The following is a 19,286-nucleotide window of genomic DNA, read 5'->3' as shown; positions in this document are numbered from 1 at the left end:
AGTTATGACAGACCCTGGAACGCTATTTATGACTTGGTCCTAAAGTTACAGCTGCTACAGTGTACTCATGTTCATTTGTCCTTATGACTGAAAACAGGGATGCTTCACACCCCCACCCCCACCTATCTTCCCCACTACATTGTATTCTTGCAAGCAGTGGTAGGCTCCTCTTGGTTCACACTGGTTCGCCTAAACCATATGTTAATTTTTTTGACAAGTTTGGAGAACCGGTTGTTGGAAGAAATCTTTTCCCACTTTACAGGACTAATCCTGGAAGGAACACAGGAAGGAAAGATTCTAGTGTGGTTGTATTTCTAGCCTAATCCTTATCTTAATTGCTGCTCCTGCTGTTTTAAGTGTGCCTCTGGATTAAGCTTTGTTATATTGTAACAGCCTTAATAGTTCTTGGCAGTAAGCCCAGACTTTCTGTTTGTAGCTGAGCTTTTCCAGAGCTTCTCTGGAGTCTTCCCCCCTGGAGTTTTTTGTGGTACTTTTATTCCTAGGGCTTGAACAGCTATTTACAGAAGAGTTGGCATAACCATAGAAGAAATGGCTGAGAGGCAGGATGCAAGCTTGGTATTCTCTCTCTCCTTCCAAGGTAGGTAAAATCTGAGCCCAAATTGTTGGGGGCAATATGCTGACTCTGTAAACTGCATTGAGAGGGCTGTAAAGCACTATAAAGTGATATATAAGTCTAAGTGCTATTGCTATTGCTATTAATATCCCACAGCAGATGTCAGCACTTAAGAGATAAAAAGATAGATAGCTATATTCATGGGCAAAAATTCCCTGCAGCAAGGTCTGAACAAAGACAGAATGGGATTAGTCCTCACTCAAGATGTTAATTTGTTAATTTTCTCTTTAGCTTGGCATTTTGTATGCCCACCCACTTTCTGGAGAGCTTAAATGACCTCTCTGCTAAAGGGTTTCATTTTATGAGCAAGAGTTGGCTGTATTTTAACTGTATTAATTCCTCCATGTGCTCTGGCACCCTGCCTGACTTATAACTCTAGGGTTCAGGTATTGCTGAGAAAAAGGAAGGTATTCAGACAGAATGGTTTAGTTTTCCATGATAGCTATGGTTCATTGATCTTCAGTGTGTTTCCCCCCATTTCTAAACTAATTATTGGTAATTACAGCAAGTTTTTGCAAGCAAAGAAGTTTTTTACATTTTTGTACAGGTAATCCTTGACTTACAACATTTCATTTAGTGACCATTCAAAGTTACAATGGCATTGAAAAATGTGACTTATGCCTGTTTTTCACACTTATGACTGTTGCAACATCCCCATGCTCAGGTGAGGCTCAGCGCCCCTCGACCTGAGTGACATCAAGTTGGCCATACTCACTCAGTCACATGACCACCGAGCCACGTCCACTCAGCCAGTCATTAGGGCAGAGAACTGGTTGTTAAAAAAGTTGAAGCCCATCACTGCTTGCAAGCATTCCACCTCCCCTGCCAACAGTTCCACACTGTTCTTAGGACTGATATCCACCACTCAAGCTGCACATTCTCCTCTTTATTTAACTTTTGAAAAGTTTTGAAGCCTTCCACAGTGCTGGAATGGGCCACTTTGTTGTTTAGTGCATGGTACAATTCTGGAATCATATTGTATGGTCCAGGGACAAACCTGGGGCCTGGACATTTCCAAAAGGCTGTGCAGACCATGTTAGCGAAACAGAAAGTATTGCTTTGTCCCTTGACTACATGATGCAATTCTTGAATCAGTCGCCATGTTACCAGTGGCTGAGTTGCTTTTTGGTACTTATAAATATTACTGCCTCTTCCAGAATCATGTCATATAGCTACAGGACAAAGCAGTCCATCCCAGCACCCTGGAAGGTTTTGGAGCTTTTTAGAAAGTAAGGTGGGCATTTAGTTTTGTGGAATGAAAATCTGGCCTAAAGCTTAGGGATATCTAGTGAGATATCCCTAAGGGGGATATTTCCTTAGAGGAGGCCTGTGGAGATCCAAGGGGCAGGAAGTGGAGGTTGTGAGGAGTGGGTGAGGCCTAGGGAAGGTCAGGAAAGAGTTAGGGTTAGATTCGGTTGACCTAACCCTAACTGTCCCCCATCCCTGAGGCATACTGTGCTTCACTTAATGATGTGCATGTTCATTTAACATTGGAGAAAGCAGGGATAGTAGAATCATTAAGTGAGATGCTTATTGACTATCATGACCTTAATGGGCAGACTCCATTGTGGTTGTACCTCTAGGATACTAATATGTACTGTATTCATGAATACAATATACAAATGTGTTGAAATATATTTCATATATATAAAATACATATACAATTATTTATAAAGGTATGGTCATCTTGAGTAAAATTGTTATATCCAGGTTTTATCCAAATGATTTCCCAAGCCCAGATCAAGGTTCTAAGTTTCCAAAGAGATAAAGCCCAATTATAGGCTAGAAGAACTACCATGGAAGTTATTCCAGGAATATACTATAGTCAGGTGAAATTTTAAATGCTGGAAGTCATGTTAGTATGTGCCAGTTTGGAATAGAGAAAGGGACTATGAAAGGAGTATGATGTACTTGCATGTAGCAATAGCAATAGCATTTAGACATATACCGCTTCATAGTGCTTTACAGCCCTCTCTGAATGCTTTAGAATCAGCATATTGACCCCAACAATCTGGGTCTTCATTTTATGGACCTTGGAAGGGTGGAAGGCTGAATCAACCTTGAGTTGATCAGGATCGAATTGCTGGAATTTAGTAGAATTAATCTGTAATACTGCATTCTAGCCACTATGCCACCACAGTTCATGTAGCCAGATTGCTCCAAGGAATCACCATGCAGTTACCATCCAAAACTCTTTGTCCAGTAGTTTTCCAACTCCTAGAGACAGGATTCATGCAGACTGGGCAGTCAAGGCAGCAGCTGAGAATTGGGAGAAGTGGAGTCAGTTTCTCCTTGTCAGATCTGTTTGCTGTTTCTTCTGGTTTCCTTCTGCCTCATTGATTGATGATTTATACGCCAAAAACAGAACAGCATGGTTGAAGTATTGTTTATTCCCATAAGAATTATATAACTATTGCTTACACTTTTAATGAAACATGTTTGTATTCTGTAACAAGTCGAGCTATGATACAGCCACCAAATCTCAGCCACAGAAATAAATCTTCCTGTTCTATGTAATACTTTAGTACCTAGATATAATAGCCCCAAATATACAATATATAAAATGTTGGGCTTCATTGTTTTAAGGTAGGAAAAGTAAATATGCCCTTCTGTAACTCACTGACACCATACCAACTCATCACACCATGATTTTTTGAAAAACTAGGAAGGGACATTTAAAGTCTTGTTTTGTAAAGTTAAATGAATTTAAAAGTTACCTTGATTTGCTACTCCTTCCTTTTGTCAATTGTTCTGAACTGTTTTAACAATTCCCTTTTGGAGAAAAGATGAAGAAAAATTAGAACTGAAACACTCTGTTCTTTCCCTGTCTTCTTCTTCTTGCATCATTTCCACTCCTTATTTTTTCTTTTGTTATTAGAATGCTAATCTACAACTCTTTTTGGTCTTTTAAATATTTTTCATGCAGATGTAACCTACTTTTGGCAAACTTCATTCTTGTTCCATTTTCTACAGTTGTCATTTTAATCTTTTTGGTTAGTTAAAAAGTTCCTGGGCATTTTACAGGTTTCCTAAGCTGCCCCTTCTTTTTCTTTCTCAGTGCAGTGGTATGCAAATATACTTTCAGTATCATATTTTGCAGACATTCTTAACCCTCCTAAAGTTCATATCCACCCAATATTTATATAGTTTATTCATAATTATAAAACACTGGTTGTTTTAAATAGCAGTTATGTGCAGGCATTTATTTCTATATGACCTTTCTATATGCTATATATGACTTTGAATCTTCCTATATCTGTATAGTATTATAGATCTTCAGTTCTTATCCTGTGTTGCGGTCTAAATCTTAAAGGATTTGGCGCCCTCCTCTGACTCTATTAAATACTGCTCATTATAATTGATTATACTAGATTTTAAAAATTCAAATAAAGCAATTACATGGTTTGAAAGAGGGGTCAAAGAGGCCATCTGTGTCAAAATTGAACAGCCCTTTTTCAATGGAGGTGGAGGGAATATGACATCATTTATCTCCAGTCTACAACACAGTCCTTTCAACAGTTCCAACAGTTCCACACCCATTTGCACTACTCAGGTGACCCTGACAACACAGATAATACTGGGCTTAAGACAGAGCCTTGAAATACCCCACTGCATACTTCCTTCCATGTAGAAGTAGTGGATACAATACAATAAAATTTAATTAGCATGATCTATTTTTGATAAACCCATGCTGGCTTCCACCTATCACTTTGTTAATTGCTAAGTGCTAAAAAAAATCCCTGATAGATTATCATTTCCAGAATTGTTCCAGATATTGATGTCAGGATGATTGGTCTGCAGTTTCCTGGATCCCCACCACCACTCCCTCTCTCTCTCTCCCTCTCTCTCTCTCTCTCTCTCTTTGAAGACTGGAACCACATCAGCTCTTTTTCCTAGAGCTCATTATTCCACTCTGAACCAAATCAGCTAATTGGTCTAACGTCCCTCCAGAAAAACTGCTTTGCCTAGTAATTCCACCATAAGGAATAGAAGACTGGGTTACTAGGCATCAGTCAAAAAACAGTGAAGGGTAACTTTTGCTAGTTTGGTATATGTCTTTTCTGACACGGGAAGGCTTATACCTAATATGGGAAGGCTGCTTCTCTTGTTGTGGAAGATGTGTGATGCTTTCTGGATCCTTTTAGTCTGTTCAGCTTAGATTACTGATGGGGGAAAGATGCTAATCAGAATATTCTATGGAAGACAATGGGAGAGTGGGTGATTTTATTTATGATGGTTAGTGAAGGCTCACTGTGTCCTTTGAATAACATCAAAAGAAATAAGTGTTTAACATTTGAGGAATAGGAGATGTCAGAAAGCAAGTTTTAACTCATTAATACATTAAGAGCAACTGCATTCTCTTCGCTGATGATGTAAAGCTGTTCAATACCACAGACAATACTGCTACCCTTCAAAAAGATCTTGACTATGTATCAGAATGGTCAATCAAATGGCAACTTCAAATCTCAACAAATAAATGCTCCGTCTTACATATTGGCAAAAAAAAATCAGAAAATAAAATATAAGCTGAATAGTCAAGATCTTGTTGATGATCCAAGCTCTGTAAAGGACCTTGGAATACTCATCTCTAATGATCTAAGTGCTAGAGCCCACTGTAACTACATAGCCAAAAAGGCATTAAGAGTTGTTAACCTAATCTTAGCTTTTTCTCTGGTAATATCACACTACTAACTAGAGCATACAAAACATTTGCTAGACCAATACTTGAATACAGCTCATCAGTCTGGAACCCACATTACGTATCTGATATTAACACAGTTGAGAAAGTCCAGAAATATTTCACAAGAAGAATTCTCCACTCCTCTACTCGTTGTAGAATACCTATGCCACCAGACTTGAAATTCTAGACCTAGAAAACCTAGAACTACACCGCCTTCGGTCTGATCTAAGGATAGTATATAAAATCATACATTGCAATGTCCTACCTGTCAATGAATACTTCAGCTTCAACCATAACAACACAAGAGCACACAATCGATACAAATTCAAGGTTAATGGCACCAAACTTGATTGCAGGAAATGCGACTTCAGCAACAGAGTGGTCAATGTCTGGAATACTCTACCTGACTCTGTGGTTTCTTCCCCAAACCCCCAAAACTTTAACCTTAGACTGTCTACTATTGACCTCACCCCTTTTCTAAGAGGTCTGTAGGGGGTGTGCATAAACCAACGTGCCTACCGTCCCTGTCCTATTGTTTCTTTTATTTTTCTTATATGTACCCATTTCATGTATTCATAACTATGTATATACTTATACCTATTATCTTGTAAGAGATTGACAAAGCAAAATAAATAAATAAATAATAAATAAATAAACTCACATACCATGCCAAGGGAGGCATCCATTTAGATCTGATCTCTGAATCAATTGAAGGCTGGCTCAGTTGATTTTTTTCAGCAGCATTTTAGGAGTGCTGCCTTTTTTTTAGGTTCAGAAAGAGTGACTGGTCTAAAATTCAAACTGGTGTAAAGCAGGAATAAAATTCAGGTTCCCCCCATTCCTAGTGCCTCTATGTTAGCTACCAGACCAGAGTGTATAATGACAGAAGAACAGTAATGAGGAACGTTTCCTTACAGCACAGATCTCCTATGCCTGGGCTTCTACACATAACTTATGGATACATAAGGGAATCACCTTGTTTATTGATGTAGTGAGATGGAAACGTACTGGTATTTTGCCACTGTATTACCCCCAATGCACACCCCAACTAGGCTCTTATGCAATCTTTGGCCAGATTCACCACTGAACTTCCTCCAATAGTACTCTAAGTGTCTGGTCTTTTGCTTCCTCTCTCCAAGTCTCTCAACAGGCAGTTATCTAAAAAGAATTTATAGTCTATTGGTTTCAGCAGCCAATTAAGTGTTGGATAGAATTGCCAGACAGGATAATTTGAATGTAGCCATTTATATAAAAAATATCAACTAATCATTATTGATTGACAGATTTATTACTTATTAGTGTGGAGAGAAAAAATAGTTTAACTTACAAACAGTGTTGCCTCCAAAGTAGTTGAAAAAGTATGTGAGAAAAGTAAGAAAATACTATTTTCAAACTGGATAATTTGGGTCAGTTTCAGCTTGCTACTCCACAGAGTAGCAAAGCAACAGAAGCTTTGTTTCAGATACAGGTTCCTAATAAATAGTGAGTCATCTTCAAGTTTCAGCAAGGTAGACCAGCCCTAAGAATTACATATGAACATAACCCAGTCAAATTACCTTATCAACGATCCTGGCAGAACATAAACAAACTAATTCAAGAGTCACCATTTTGGAAAACACAATGAGACAGGTAAAGCTTTACTATTTTACTGCTTGTTTTCTTAGTGGTCAGGCAGGAAGCAGCAAGTGTGACATGAGGCTAAGGTAAGATAAGGTAAGGTAAAATAAGATAAGATAAGGTAAGGTAAACTGAAAACTTTCTCAGGGGTGCCTGGTCTTCGAACACTGGCACAAACAGGATCTGGGCCTCTGCCAAACCAGGCAGACCTGACATTCTCTCCCCCTTGACAGAGATGTTAGTCCTGCAAAGGAAAAATAGAAGAGGGGAGGGAGAGAAACATAAAGTTTCTTAATTAGCAAACAGTTTAATGGGTTTATCTGGGCATCAGTCATGGAAATTTAAAGCTATTTGGAGGCCTTAATATGTTGGACCTTTCCCCATTAAAAGGATTTTTAACCCAGTGAGAACTGGAACTGTCAAAAACATTGTATTTCATTGAAACCTGAAATCGCTGCACCCTGAATTGCAATCATCCTCAGACCACATTACAATTGAGGGAGAATAGCACTTTGGAGTCACAGACATTTTGGTCTCTCATATACACCAGGGAAAAACCCAGTATTTGATAGCTGAGAAAGACTTTCATCCCCTGAGAAACTGAATGGGTCCCAAAATATTAAGACCTCCAAACTGTGTAAAAATTCCATGACCGATACCCAGATAAACCCCAATGAACTGTTTGCTAACTAAGAAATTTTGTATGTCTCTGGCTGTATGATTGGGTATGGGGTCTTCAAAGAACTTACAAATTTCTGTCATGAAGTGGTCAAAGTTTCTCAGTACTGGGGGGTCACCATTGTGGAAGGTGTGGAAGGTGACTATCCATTCTGCTGTGATCCCCTCCAATGCCAAGGTCATGCACTGCACCTTAACATCTTTGGTGGTTATTTCTGATTCTATATCTTACATGTTATGTCCAAACTGGCTTCAGGAAGAAGCCCCAATTCTTGGGGGTCTCCATTGAATTTTACTCCCAGGGCTGCTATCTTGCATCCTTTCTGCTATGCTGGTGCTGCCCTGTAGCTGGTGAAGGCTGGGCTGCGGACCAAGTGTTGGGGTATATGCTGCTGCTGGGAGGCTTGCTGCTGCAGCTGTCGTGGCAGCAGAGGTGGTTGCTCCATCACTCACCGTGGCTGGAGTTGGCTGGTTAGTGGGATGTGTCACCTGGATTAGGGTCTGTATACCATGAGGTTTCCAAAAGTCCATTCAGGAACTTTATTGCTTGCTCCAGCATCCAGTCCTCACTCTTGAGTTAGCCTGTACTCAATTCTTCCTCCAATTCCTCCAGCTCCACTTGCATATCTTGCTGGAGGCTACTGGCCCCTGCCCATGGGTGAATGTCACTCCCATGGGTTTCTCTTCCCACTCTTCCATTTTTTTAAATCTTGAGGGGCCATCAGAGCCACTCAAATCCAGCCCTTCAGGAGGGGCTTTTGAGGATGCCCCTCCCCAGGCTCCGATCTCTTTCTGGTTGCTTCCTTGAGCTGACATTGTTTTCATGGTCCCCATGGACCAGGGGTTGACCACAACTGCAGAGCTAACCTAATGTCATACCTGCCCAATCTGATCCCTTAGGAAAGAAAGATCCTCAACTACATTTGATTAAAGTAAAGGCTTCTTTGACTAAAGGTGTTGGCTGCAGTAAAGTCAAGCTCTGAGTTTTCCTGCACTCAAAAGATATGGAAAGGTTTGCCCATCCCTCTCCTGTGAGCAGTCTGTTTCCAGGCAATCGGAGCTCATCAAAATGCTTTGAGAACATCAAGATATTTGGAGGAATCTGCATATTTTCTCAGGGTACCTGGCCTTGGGATGCTGTCATTCCTCCTCCCTATTTTTCATTACATATACACACAGTTTTATTGCCCTTACATCTCCCCCACCCTTTTCTAGCCTTTGATTGCAGGATGGCTATGAGGCACCAAACTGAACCAGGCAGAACTGACAGGTTGATTGAGAACATACATACATACATACATACACACACACACACACACACACACACACATATGTAAAACCTTTGGTGCATGGCAGATAAAAGAGTAGATGGGAAGGATGTTCTTTCCAATTCTGCAATTCTTGTTTATTTTTTGGATGAACACTAATTCCATAAGAGACATAACTTTTCTTTATTGCTTTAGCATGTTAGGATAGCACATGAATTTAAGGACTTGGTGCTACAAGATGATCGATTTGAAATTTGTGCTGATGTCATACTGGGATTGGTATGCTTCCGATTAAAGGTAAATGTGGAGAATTTTTCAGTTCCTACAACCCTTATTTTGTTTTAACACTTTGCTTATACAATAATTTATAGGAAATCAGAGTTTCTTACTGACAGCTAAAAATAAAGCAGATACTTCGATTGTCAGACTTATATTTTGATTTATAGGATAAATGTAACATACAATTTAATTAATCAGTATTTATATTTAATCACTAATTGAATATTTGGCTTTCTCAGATCACTGTAGAATGCTTCTTATCTTACATTTCTAAAAGCTTATTTTACTTCAAAGGCAAATGTATTAGCCTTTATGACACTCCTTTGCTTTTTCTTGAAATACCTTAAATATGCTTGGTGATCAGAGCTTTTCCAGATGGCTGATGCCAACTCTTAACTATGAAAAACTGCAGCATCTTCTTTAGATGAGTGAAATTGTTATCAGTCATTAGTGAGGCTTTTCTATATTTTCAGCACTGATTATGATAGTTTTTATAGAATGTTTCCAGTATTCTTAAAAATATCATCAGCTCTCTTAATACCAATTTTGACAAGGAAGATCAAAAAAATATCCCACAGTGACCCTTAACCACATTTTTTTTTACATTTTGAGAGATAATAGTGTGAGATCATTAGCTTATCGCTTGAGTAGTGACACAATAAGATTTTATATGATTAAACAGGTGAATACAGTTTATAAAAAGCAAAGAAAATTAAGGAAATTAACCTTTCGACTGCCCTCATTATCAAGCAAAGCAGCTCCCCACCCCACCGGCTTGCTAGATGTCCTTCTTTTATGCAGTTTTCTATAAAATTCAAGACAATATACATATGCATGATGACATGTTGTAAAATAAAAAAATTAAAAACTCTATAAAAATATTTTGATGGTAAAGGTGAAATAAAACAATTAGATAGAAGAATGTGGAATAGATAGTAACTCTACTAGAGAAATTTACAGTTGACTAGCCAATAGTACTTAGTGGCTAGCCCTCAATGGAACTGTATTAATACCATAATCCTTTATTGAAAAGACATATATAAAAATGAAAAAAGAAATGCTAAATAAAATACAGGACTTTTTACTGAAAAAAAAACAAACCAAGAGAAAAAGACTAGCATTTACCTATTTGTTGTAACAAAGAATGCTAGAATGGCAGGACTATTTTATATTTTGCCTTTTGACATTGCCTAGAAATGTGTGAGATATTAAGCATTTCTTACTTTGATGTCCAATTTTTGGCATTCTATAAATTTTCTAGGCATTCTATAAAATGCCTAATTTCACACATTGACAATAACATCTATATAAAATTGAGTAAATATGTAATTCATTGAGCAATGAGACTGCAATTGAAAAAAAAATCAAAGACAATTGAAGCTAAAATTTAATATATATTACTATTTGTAGAATATAAAAGTAAGCATGTTGCAGTGGTTTTCATTGCTGATGTTATAATTTAGACTTACCTTTCACATTTCTACTAAGAACCAAGTATGGCTTATATACTATTCTTTCCACCAGTTTTTCACCAGGAGCAATCCTATGAAATGGGATGACATAAAACAGTGCCTTGCCTGTTGGATCTCTTCTTATATCTTAGTTTATTCAGCATTATACCACAGAGTCTTTCTTATTTAGTAGTAGAGATTTAAATTTGTAATTATTGAATAAAACTATACTTATGTGTGCTTGAAAGAAGCAAGTTTCCCTGCAAAATTCAAGGTCTGCTAGTGTGTGTGTGTGTGTGTGTGTGTGTACGTGTGTGTGGTATTCAGCTTTGTTCGGGTATTTTCCCATGTCATTATAGTTTGTGGTTTTTGTAGCAACGTTTTGGCAGAATCTCATCTGCCATCATCAGGCTTCTGTATTGTGTTCGTCTGTGAGTCAGACTTTTACAGTTGTTTCAGTTTTAAATTTGGGGCTAGCCTACTGCTGTGCCAGAATGGTTTTTTCTTCATCCTGATTGGTTGGGAGTCTTGGTCTGTGTTTATTGGTCTTGGAGTTTGCTGTGTTCTGCTTGATTGGTGTTTCTAATATCTTCTGTCTGTTTTGTGGGTTTTTTTGTCTAGATTGGCTGGCAACATTGTGTTCCTGTGTTGGAGGCTTTTAGTGCAGCTTGGCTCTGAGTAAATGGATGGCTATCATTTGTTAGGAAGCTAGGAAGCCTCCGGTACAGGAACACAATGTTGACAGCCAATCAAGACAAAAAACCTACAAAACAGACAGAAGATATTAGAACACCAATCAAGCAGAACACAGCAAACTCCAAGACCAATAAACATAGACCAAGGCTCCCAACCAATCAGGATGAAGGAAAAACCATTCTGGCACAGCAATAGGCTAGCCCCAAATTGAAAACTGAAACAATGTAAAAGTCTGACTCACAGACAAACACAACACAGAAGCTTGATGATGGCAGATGAGATTCTCGCCAAACGCTGCTACAACTTTAAAAGCACAACTACAATGACATGGGAAAATACCCAAACAAAGCTGAATACCATACATGTAAGTACCCACGAAAACTTAAGAATATATATACATACATACATACATACATACATACATACATACACATATATACATATACATACACACACACACATACATGCATACATACATACATACATACATACACGCAGGTCTTTGCATGTTTGGGTCTTTTCCCATGTAAGATTGAGGGTATCTTGGCGACATTTCGATGAGGTCCCAGCCTTGTGCACAAGCACGAAGCTGAAAGCACCAGCCTGAAGATGGCAAGTGGGACCTCATTGAAACATCACCAAGATACTCTCAATCTTACACGGGAAAGGATCCAAACACGCCAAGACCGACATATCTGTACCCATGAAAATCTACAAATATGTATGTATGTATGTATGTATGTATGTATGTATGTATGTATGTGTGGTATTCAGCTTTGTTCGGGTATTTTCCCATGTCATTGTAGTTGTGCTTTTAAAGTTGTAGCAACGTTTTGGCAGAATCTCATCTGCCATCATTAGGCTTCTGTATTATGTTCGTCTGTGAGTCAGACTTTCACAGCCGTTTCAGTTTTAAATTTGGAGCTAGCCTACTGCTGTGCCAGAATGGTTTTTTCTTCATCCTGATTGGTTGGGAGTCTTGGTCTGTGTTTATTGGTCTTGGAGTTTTCTGTGTTCTGCTTGATTGGTGTTCTAATATCTTCTGTCTGTTTTGTGGGTTTTTTTGTCTTGATTGGCTGGCAACATTGTGTTCCTGTACTGGAGGCTTCCTAGCTTCCTAACAAATATACAGCTTCATATACAGAAGCCTGATGATGGCAGATGAGATTCTGCCGAAACGTTGCTACAACTTTAAAAGCACAACTATAATGACATGGGAAAATACCCGAACAAAGCTGAATGCCATACATGTAAGTACCCGTGAAAACTTAAGGAAATATATATATATAAAACATCATACGCTCTTTTAAAATGAATAGACTGAAATTGTGGCATGAATTTGGAGTGTACCAAATTATTTACAGGAGTAAACCACGCAAACTATTTATAGCAGTTAAAATATATAAGTTAGCCAGATATATGGATGTAATTTGAGAATATTTCCTGAGGACAAATTCAACCATAGTTTCAATTGGGTAACTGTGAACATCCTAGACCAAGCTGAATAAAAAAAAAAAAAAATCTACAGATTTCCTGGAAACTTGGCTTTCAGAGAAATCTGCTATCATCAGACACTTAAACCACATTTACATACCATTCAAAAGAGAATAAAACACCTAAGAAGGTATAAAAAGATCACATGACATCATCTCCAGCAGCCTACACCCAGATAAGCAGGGATTATCACTCATTGGCACCATAGACTTTAAATCCTTAACTGCCTCTCATGATGCCCCCTTGTGTCCATTAATTATATGATGCTAAAGAGTCAGTGCTCTTGAATTTAAACTTTCAACAATTTATTTGATGTGCTTATACATTTTATATTAAAGGATCATCAAATAGTTTGCAATCAAAACATCAATGAAATTAAATCAGCATAAAATAACACTTAGAAAAACCTATTCATTAAAAAGTAGGATTGTAAAGAGGCAGAGTCTAGCAGTTGGTATTTCTGGTCTTGAACTCCATTGATAACAATCAGTTTAGGATCATGTCAAATGATGTCCATGTTCTTTCTGAGTGATTATTACCTCTTCTGTGTAGAAGAGGTAAATCTTTTAATATTGAACTCTGAAGCTGTTCATTCAGAAAGTTTCCATCTTACTGGGATTCTGCTTTTGTGTATTTTCTTTCATTCACTCCATTACTCCATTTAAACACATCCTGCATTTAGGATGTGCTCAATTTCTCCTGATCCAATTCTTTAGAAAAGTAGAGCTGAGTGTCATATTTATATTGGAAAATAGAACTTAGAAACATATCGGGGATGATAAATAGTACTGGTGATAGAACAGTGCCCTGGAGTACCCCACAGGATAATATTTGTAAGATTGTCCCTTCAACTAGGAGTAATCCATTATCCCCTCAACTAGGAATAAACCATTGTAACATGTTGCCCCAACCACAACCTCATAGAATATAATCTAGGAAATGTTATTGATCAAATGGGATCAAAAGAATTACATTCCCTCAGTCTCCTTTTTTCAAGATGTCAAGATGACCATGGCTAGTTCTGTTCCAAAATCAGGCAAGTCAAATTGAAAAAAAAAAGAAAAGAATAGTTAGTACTTTACAGATATTATCTTTTATCCAAAGAATGGGTATCTGTGCCTGGGTAATAATCAGAAAAAAATCTGGATTCTGGATTTTTTTTTCCAGAAGTAGGTAAATTTAAAGGTCCCCATTCCAAAGTGCAAAAATGCTTTCACCTCTCTCTGGATCAACCAGTTGTTCCATTGGTTCGCTCAAATGAACCCAAATGGTCAAGGGTCAAGAAACCATGTAGAAAGCTAGATGCTTACAAGTCTATATCCTTTTCTTTAGGCCTCATTGGCTGAAATGAGCTGAACCTAATAGTATTTTGAGTACCTCAATATATATTGTGTGAAAAGCAGTCAACATAATTATGAACAATGTTATCCTTGTCTTATAAATTGTAACGGGTCCACAAGAGCTCAAAAGTTTATCTGATACAACTTCAAGAATGGCATGTATTAACATGAATAACTATTATTTCATATTTTATCATTATTCTAGGGCAGCAATGAACTTAATGAAGTGCTTCTTAAAAACATAAATGATGCTAGGAAAATTCATCTTGTTCCATGTCATCTGAGAGGAAAATTTGTGCTGCGTTTTGCAATTTGTGCCCGCACAGTGGAATCTTCTCATATCCAATTTGCCTGGAAGAACATCACAACAATGGCAAGTGAGCTTCTGAAAACACAAAAACAGAGTACTGACTAAAAGACAAAGGTTGGATTCAACACCAAATGTAAAGGATAATATGAATTCTATCATGTCTGATACTTGTCTGATATTATCAGGAACATACAGTGCTATAATTAGATTGAGTGGGTTTATAGATAAAAGTGTAATACTAATAATCTTCATTTAATGGCCACTTGTTCAGTAAACACTTGAATTTGTGATAGCATGCACTGAATGGTAGTTATGAGTGATTCTTATTTTTATGCCTGTCACAGTTTCTTATGCTCATGTGATTGCTATTTGCAATCTTATTTGCCTGCTTCTGACAATCAAAGTTCATCGAGAAACTGGCAGGAAGTTGCAAATAGTGACATGTGACATCCTGGCTTAACAATCTGTAGTTATTTTCATAACAACCAGAACACCAGAAACGCTATTGCTAAATAGTACAGTTATGTGATATCAAGCTTTATTACAATGCTGCTTAGTAACAAATTCTGGTTCCAATTATTGTTGTTAAGGGAGGATTACCAATAATGGCTATTAGTGTTCAGCGACCGAATTCCAAAAACCTTATCATTGTTCCAATATGTACAAACCTACTGTAAGCCCTGACAGTTATAATCTTCTCCTGTTTGGCCCCAACATTTTCTAGGTCATGGTTATTGGCAGAATATTGCCTGTAATAATCTGTCTTTTTAGGCCAGTGATGATGCCTTGTGGCAGATGATACCAAATCATAAAGATCAGAACTATCGGATAAAAGTTTGCTCAGCTAGAAGACTCTGTTGTCACTTGTTGCATTTCAGCAAATTAAAATATGACATTTGGAGGGATGGTAGACAGTGCTATAACTTCTTTTTTGATAACATTCACCTTACCTCTGATATTGCAATTTTCATGTCAGCCTTTTAATATTTTCATTTTCAGGTTTTTCCTTTCTAGCATTCCTTTTTTCTTTTTGATGAAGAAAAAAGGTTTTCTGAGGAAAAAAACCTGGGTTTTATTGCTACCACTTTTTAACTTCAGTTATTTAAACAAATAGGCTTTTAATGAACTGAAATTATTTGAAGACCATTTATTTGATGAAGAACCTTTTCATCCAACAAATGTGAATGACAATTGGCGTAAAATGATACAAATATTAATAGCTCTCTCAGTCGTGGCATATATAAGTGGCATATAAACATAAATTTAATACATAAATAAACTCAAGTCTAGCACCCTGATTCTAATTGAATTACAATATTATTGCAAGTTAATGTTGCTGTGTAATCTTCTTGAAGTAATTGTGCCTTGCATTATACACATTATGTGACAGATACTGATTTAAGATTTCTACTGTTATATAATCAAATGTACTAGAATGTATTTTTTCTGTAAAAATGCTTATTTATTTAAATTTGTTAACTTTGTGAATACTTGTTTAGTGCCTCTAGAATGTTTCCACTAAATGAGATCTTAGGGCTTGCTTGATTCTCTAGAGCAATGGTGTCAAACTCAAATAAATATTAAGTTTAAAAACCACATTTATCTATTTTTTTAATTAATATATCAACACATTGTAATCAAATAGGGATTAAATATAACTAATACATTAAAAAGAAAAGCATTATTATGAATGTGACTGTTTTTTATATTTTGATATTTATGGCTATATATATCACCTCACTCTGAGCTTTCTCCTATCACCAAATTTTTGCGCAAATCACTTCCTCACCTCTTATTACCACTTATTACCTCATTGCCTCTAACTTCATAGGCAGAAAAGATTATTTTGTGCAGCTTTCCCAACATATTAGAAAAATATCCACCATCCTAAGAAACCCCAAAGACAGAGTCGAATTAGAAAACCAAGGAGTATACGAAATCCCCTGCACTGCCTGCCCTGCCACATACATTGGACAGACTAACAGAAGAATTAGTGCACGCATTGAAGAACATAAGAACTCAATCAAAAAAGAAGAAACGACCTCTTCCCTGGTCCAACACCTCAAAGCCACAGGACATAAAATTAACTTTAAAAATACCAGAACTATTGCCAAAACCGAACACTTCAACAGCAGAATAATCAGAGAAGCCATAGAAATAGAAAAACGCCCACACAGCATGAACAAACGAGATGACACCTCCCGCCTCCCAGCCATTTGGAAACCCGCCCTCATGAACAGACGAATACCTGCAACCTCACCACTGCCCACTCCAAACCCCTCCGAGCCATACATGAAGCAAGCCGACACCAACTATGGAGATGCAGCGCGACCTCGAACTCGGCCGGGCAGCAAGAAATCAGCCAATCAGAACACGGCCAACCCCCAACCAATCAAAACACAGCCAGGCCCCCACCAATGAGAAGACACCCACCCAATCAGAACACAGCCAAGCCCCACCCATTCAAATCCCACCCCCACTGACAGTTAGAAAGAAAAAAGCAGCTGCAACCTCACATCACTCTGAAAGCAAGAGCCAAAGACAGAGGCCTGATGATGATGAATGAGACTTCATCGAAACGTTATAAATTTAAGCCTAGACACTTTGAATCTTACGCTGGAGAAAACCGAACAACAAAGATCCACATACAAATACCATGAGAACCTCAGAAAACAAATATATATATATATATATATATATATATATATATATATATATATATATATATATATATATATATATATATATATATATATATATTTTCTGAGGTTCTCAGTGGTATTTGTATGTGGATCTTTGGTTGTTCGGTTTTCTCCCGCATAAGATTCAAGTATCTAGGCAACGTTTCGATGAAGTCTCATTCATCATCTTCAGGCTTCTGTCTCCGGCTCTGTGCTTCTCAGAGTAATGTGAGATTGCAGCTGCTTCCTCCTTTTAACTGCCAGTGGGGGTGGGACTTGATTGGGTGGGGGCTTGGCTGTGTTCTGATTGGGTGGGGTGTGTTCTCATTGGTAGGGGGTTTGGCTGTGTTCTGATTGGTTGGGGGTTAGCCATGTTCTGATTGGTTGGAGGCGTGTTCTGTTCAGGTGGGGCTTGGTTGTGCTCAGGTTAGTCTTAGTTGCTGGGGGATTTGAGCTGGTGAGTTGTGATCTTGCTGTTTGGCTTCTAGTACGTGGTCCTGCTAGATCTTTGGTTGTTCGGGTTTTCTCCCGCGTAAGATTCGAAGTATCTAGGCAGCGTTTCGATGAAGTCTCATTCATCATCTTCAGGCTTCTGTCTCCGGCTCTGTGCTTCTCAGAGTAATGTGAGATTGCAGCTGCTTCCTCCTTTTAACTGCCAGTGGGGTGGGACTTGATTGGGTGGGGGCTTGGCTGTGTTCTGATTGGGTGGGGGTGTGTTCTCATTGGTAGGGGGTTTGGCTGTGTTCTGATTGGTTGGGGGTTAGCCATGTTCTGATTGGTTGGAGCGTGTTCTGTTCAGGTGGGGGCTTGGTTGTGCTCAGGTTAGTCTTAGTTGCTGGGGATTTGAGCTGGTGAGTTGTGATCTTGCTGTTTGGCTTCTAGTACGTGGTCCTGAAGATGCAGCAGGACCACGTGCTAGAAGCCAAACAGCAAGATCACAACTCACTCAAATCCCCCAGCAACTAAGACTAACCTGAGCACAACCAAGCCCCACCTGAACAGAACACGCCTCCAACCAATCAGAACATGGCTAACCCCCAACCAATCAGAACACAGCCAAACCCCTACCAATGAGAATACCCCTACCCAATCAGAACACAGCCAAGCCCCCACCCAATCAAGTCCCACCCCACTGGCAGTTAAAAGGAGGAAGCAGCTGCAATCTCACATTACTCTGAGAAGCACAGAGCCGAGACAGAAGCCTGAAGATGATGAATGAGACTTCATCGAAACGTTGCCTAGATATCGAATCTTACGCGGAGAAAACCCGAACAACCAAAGATCCATATATATATATATATATATATATATATATATATATATATATATATATATATATGTATGTATGTATGTATGTATGTATGTATATAGGTATATAGGTATATAGGTATATAGGTATATAGGTATATAGGTATAGGTATAGGTATAGGTATAGGTATAGGTATATGTGTACATCAGGCTTCTGTGTTGTGTTCATCTGTGAGTCAGACTTTTATAGTGGTTTCAGATTTAAATTTGGGGTAGCCTATTGCTGTGCTAGAATGGTTTTTTCTTCATCCTGATTGGTGGGAGTCTTGGTCTGTGTTTATTGGTCTTGGAGTTTTCTGTGTTCTGCTTGATTGGTGTTTCTAATATCTTTTGTCTGTTTTGTGGCTTTTTTTGTATCTTGATTGGCTGGCAACATTGTATTCCTTTATTGGAGGCCTTTAGTGCAGGTAAATGGACGACTATCATTTGTTAGGAAGCTAGGTTTCATCTGGGTGCCTGGTTGGGATGTGTTTGAGCTGGAGATATCAGGAGGGATCTGTTTGTGCCCAGGTGCTTGTCTGGCTAGCGGTGTGGAGATTTTTTTGTTTGTGAGTGCAGGCTTCTAAATAATTGACAGTCTGGTGGGATCATCTCTTCTATTCATGCTTTCTGGTCTTTTTTCAATCTCTATGGCTTCTCTGATGATTCTGTGGCTGGGGTTTTCTATAGTGGCTAGGGTTTTGGTGCCATTGAAGTTGATGCTATGACCTGTGGCTTCCATGTGTTGGACTAGTGAGGAAGTGTGTTCCAGCTTTTTGTCTGCATTTTTGTGTTCATCCAGGTGGGTACTTATTCTTCTATTGGTCTGTCCAATGTATGTGCCCGGGCATGATGCACAGAGGACTTTGT

At 38.3% G+C, this 19,286-nt stretch overlaps 1 protein-coding gene across 4 annotated transcripts in view; it reads left to right on the top strand.

Annotated features, from left to right (window-relative positions):
* Nucleotides 1-16,044, top strand: part of DDC (dopa decarboxylase) — a 104,141-nt gene extending 88,097 nt beyond the window's left edge. For all 4 annotated transcript variants that reach the window (XM_026702337.2, XM_087916083.1, XM_087916080.1 and 1 more), the window contains exons 13-14: nt 9,074-9,175; nt 14,344-16,044. In XM_026702337.2, coding sequence (XP_026558122.1) covers nt 9,074-9,175; nt 14,344-14,553 — 312 coding nt within the window. In that variant the 3' untranslated portion in view covers nt 14,554-16,044. The remainder of the gene's footprint in view (nt 1-9,073; nt 9,176-14,343) is intronic.
* The last annotated feature ends 3,242 nt before the right edge of the window (nt 16,045-19,286 follow it).

Source organism: Pseudonaja textilis, chromosome Z, assembly GCF_049901715.1.
Source record: "Pseudonaja textilis isolate UNSWEBS1 chromosome Z, rPseTex1.2, whole genome shotgun sequence".
Classification (NCBI taxonomy): Eukaryota; Metazoa; Chordata; class Lepidosauria; order Squamata; family Elapidae; genus Pseudonaja; species Pseudonaja textilis.
The sequence above is the reverse complement of the archived record's forward strand: the minus strand, read 5'-3'. Positions and strand labels throughout refer to the sequence as shown.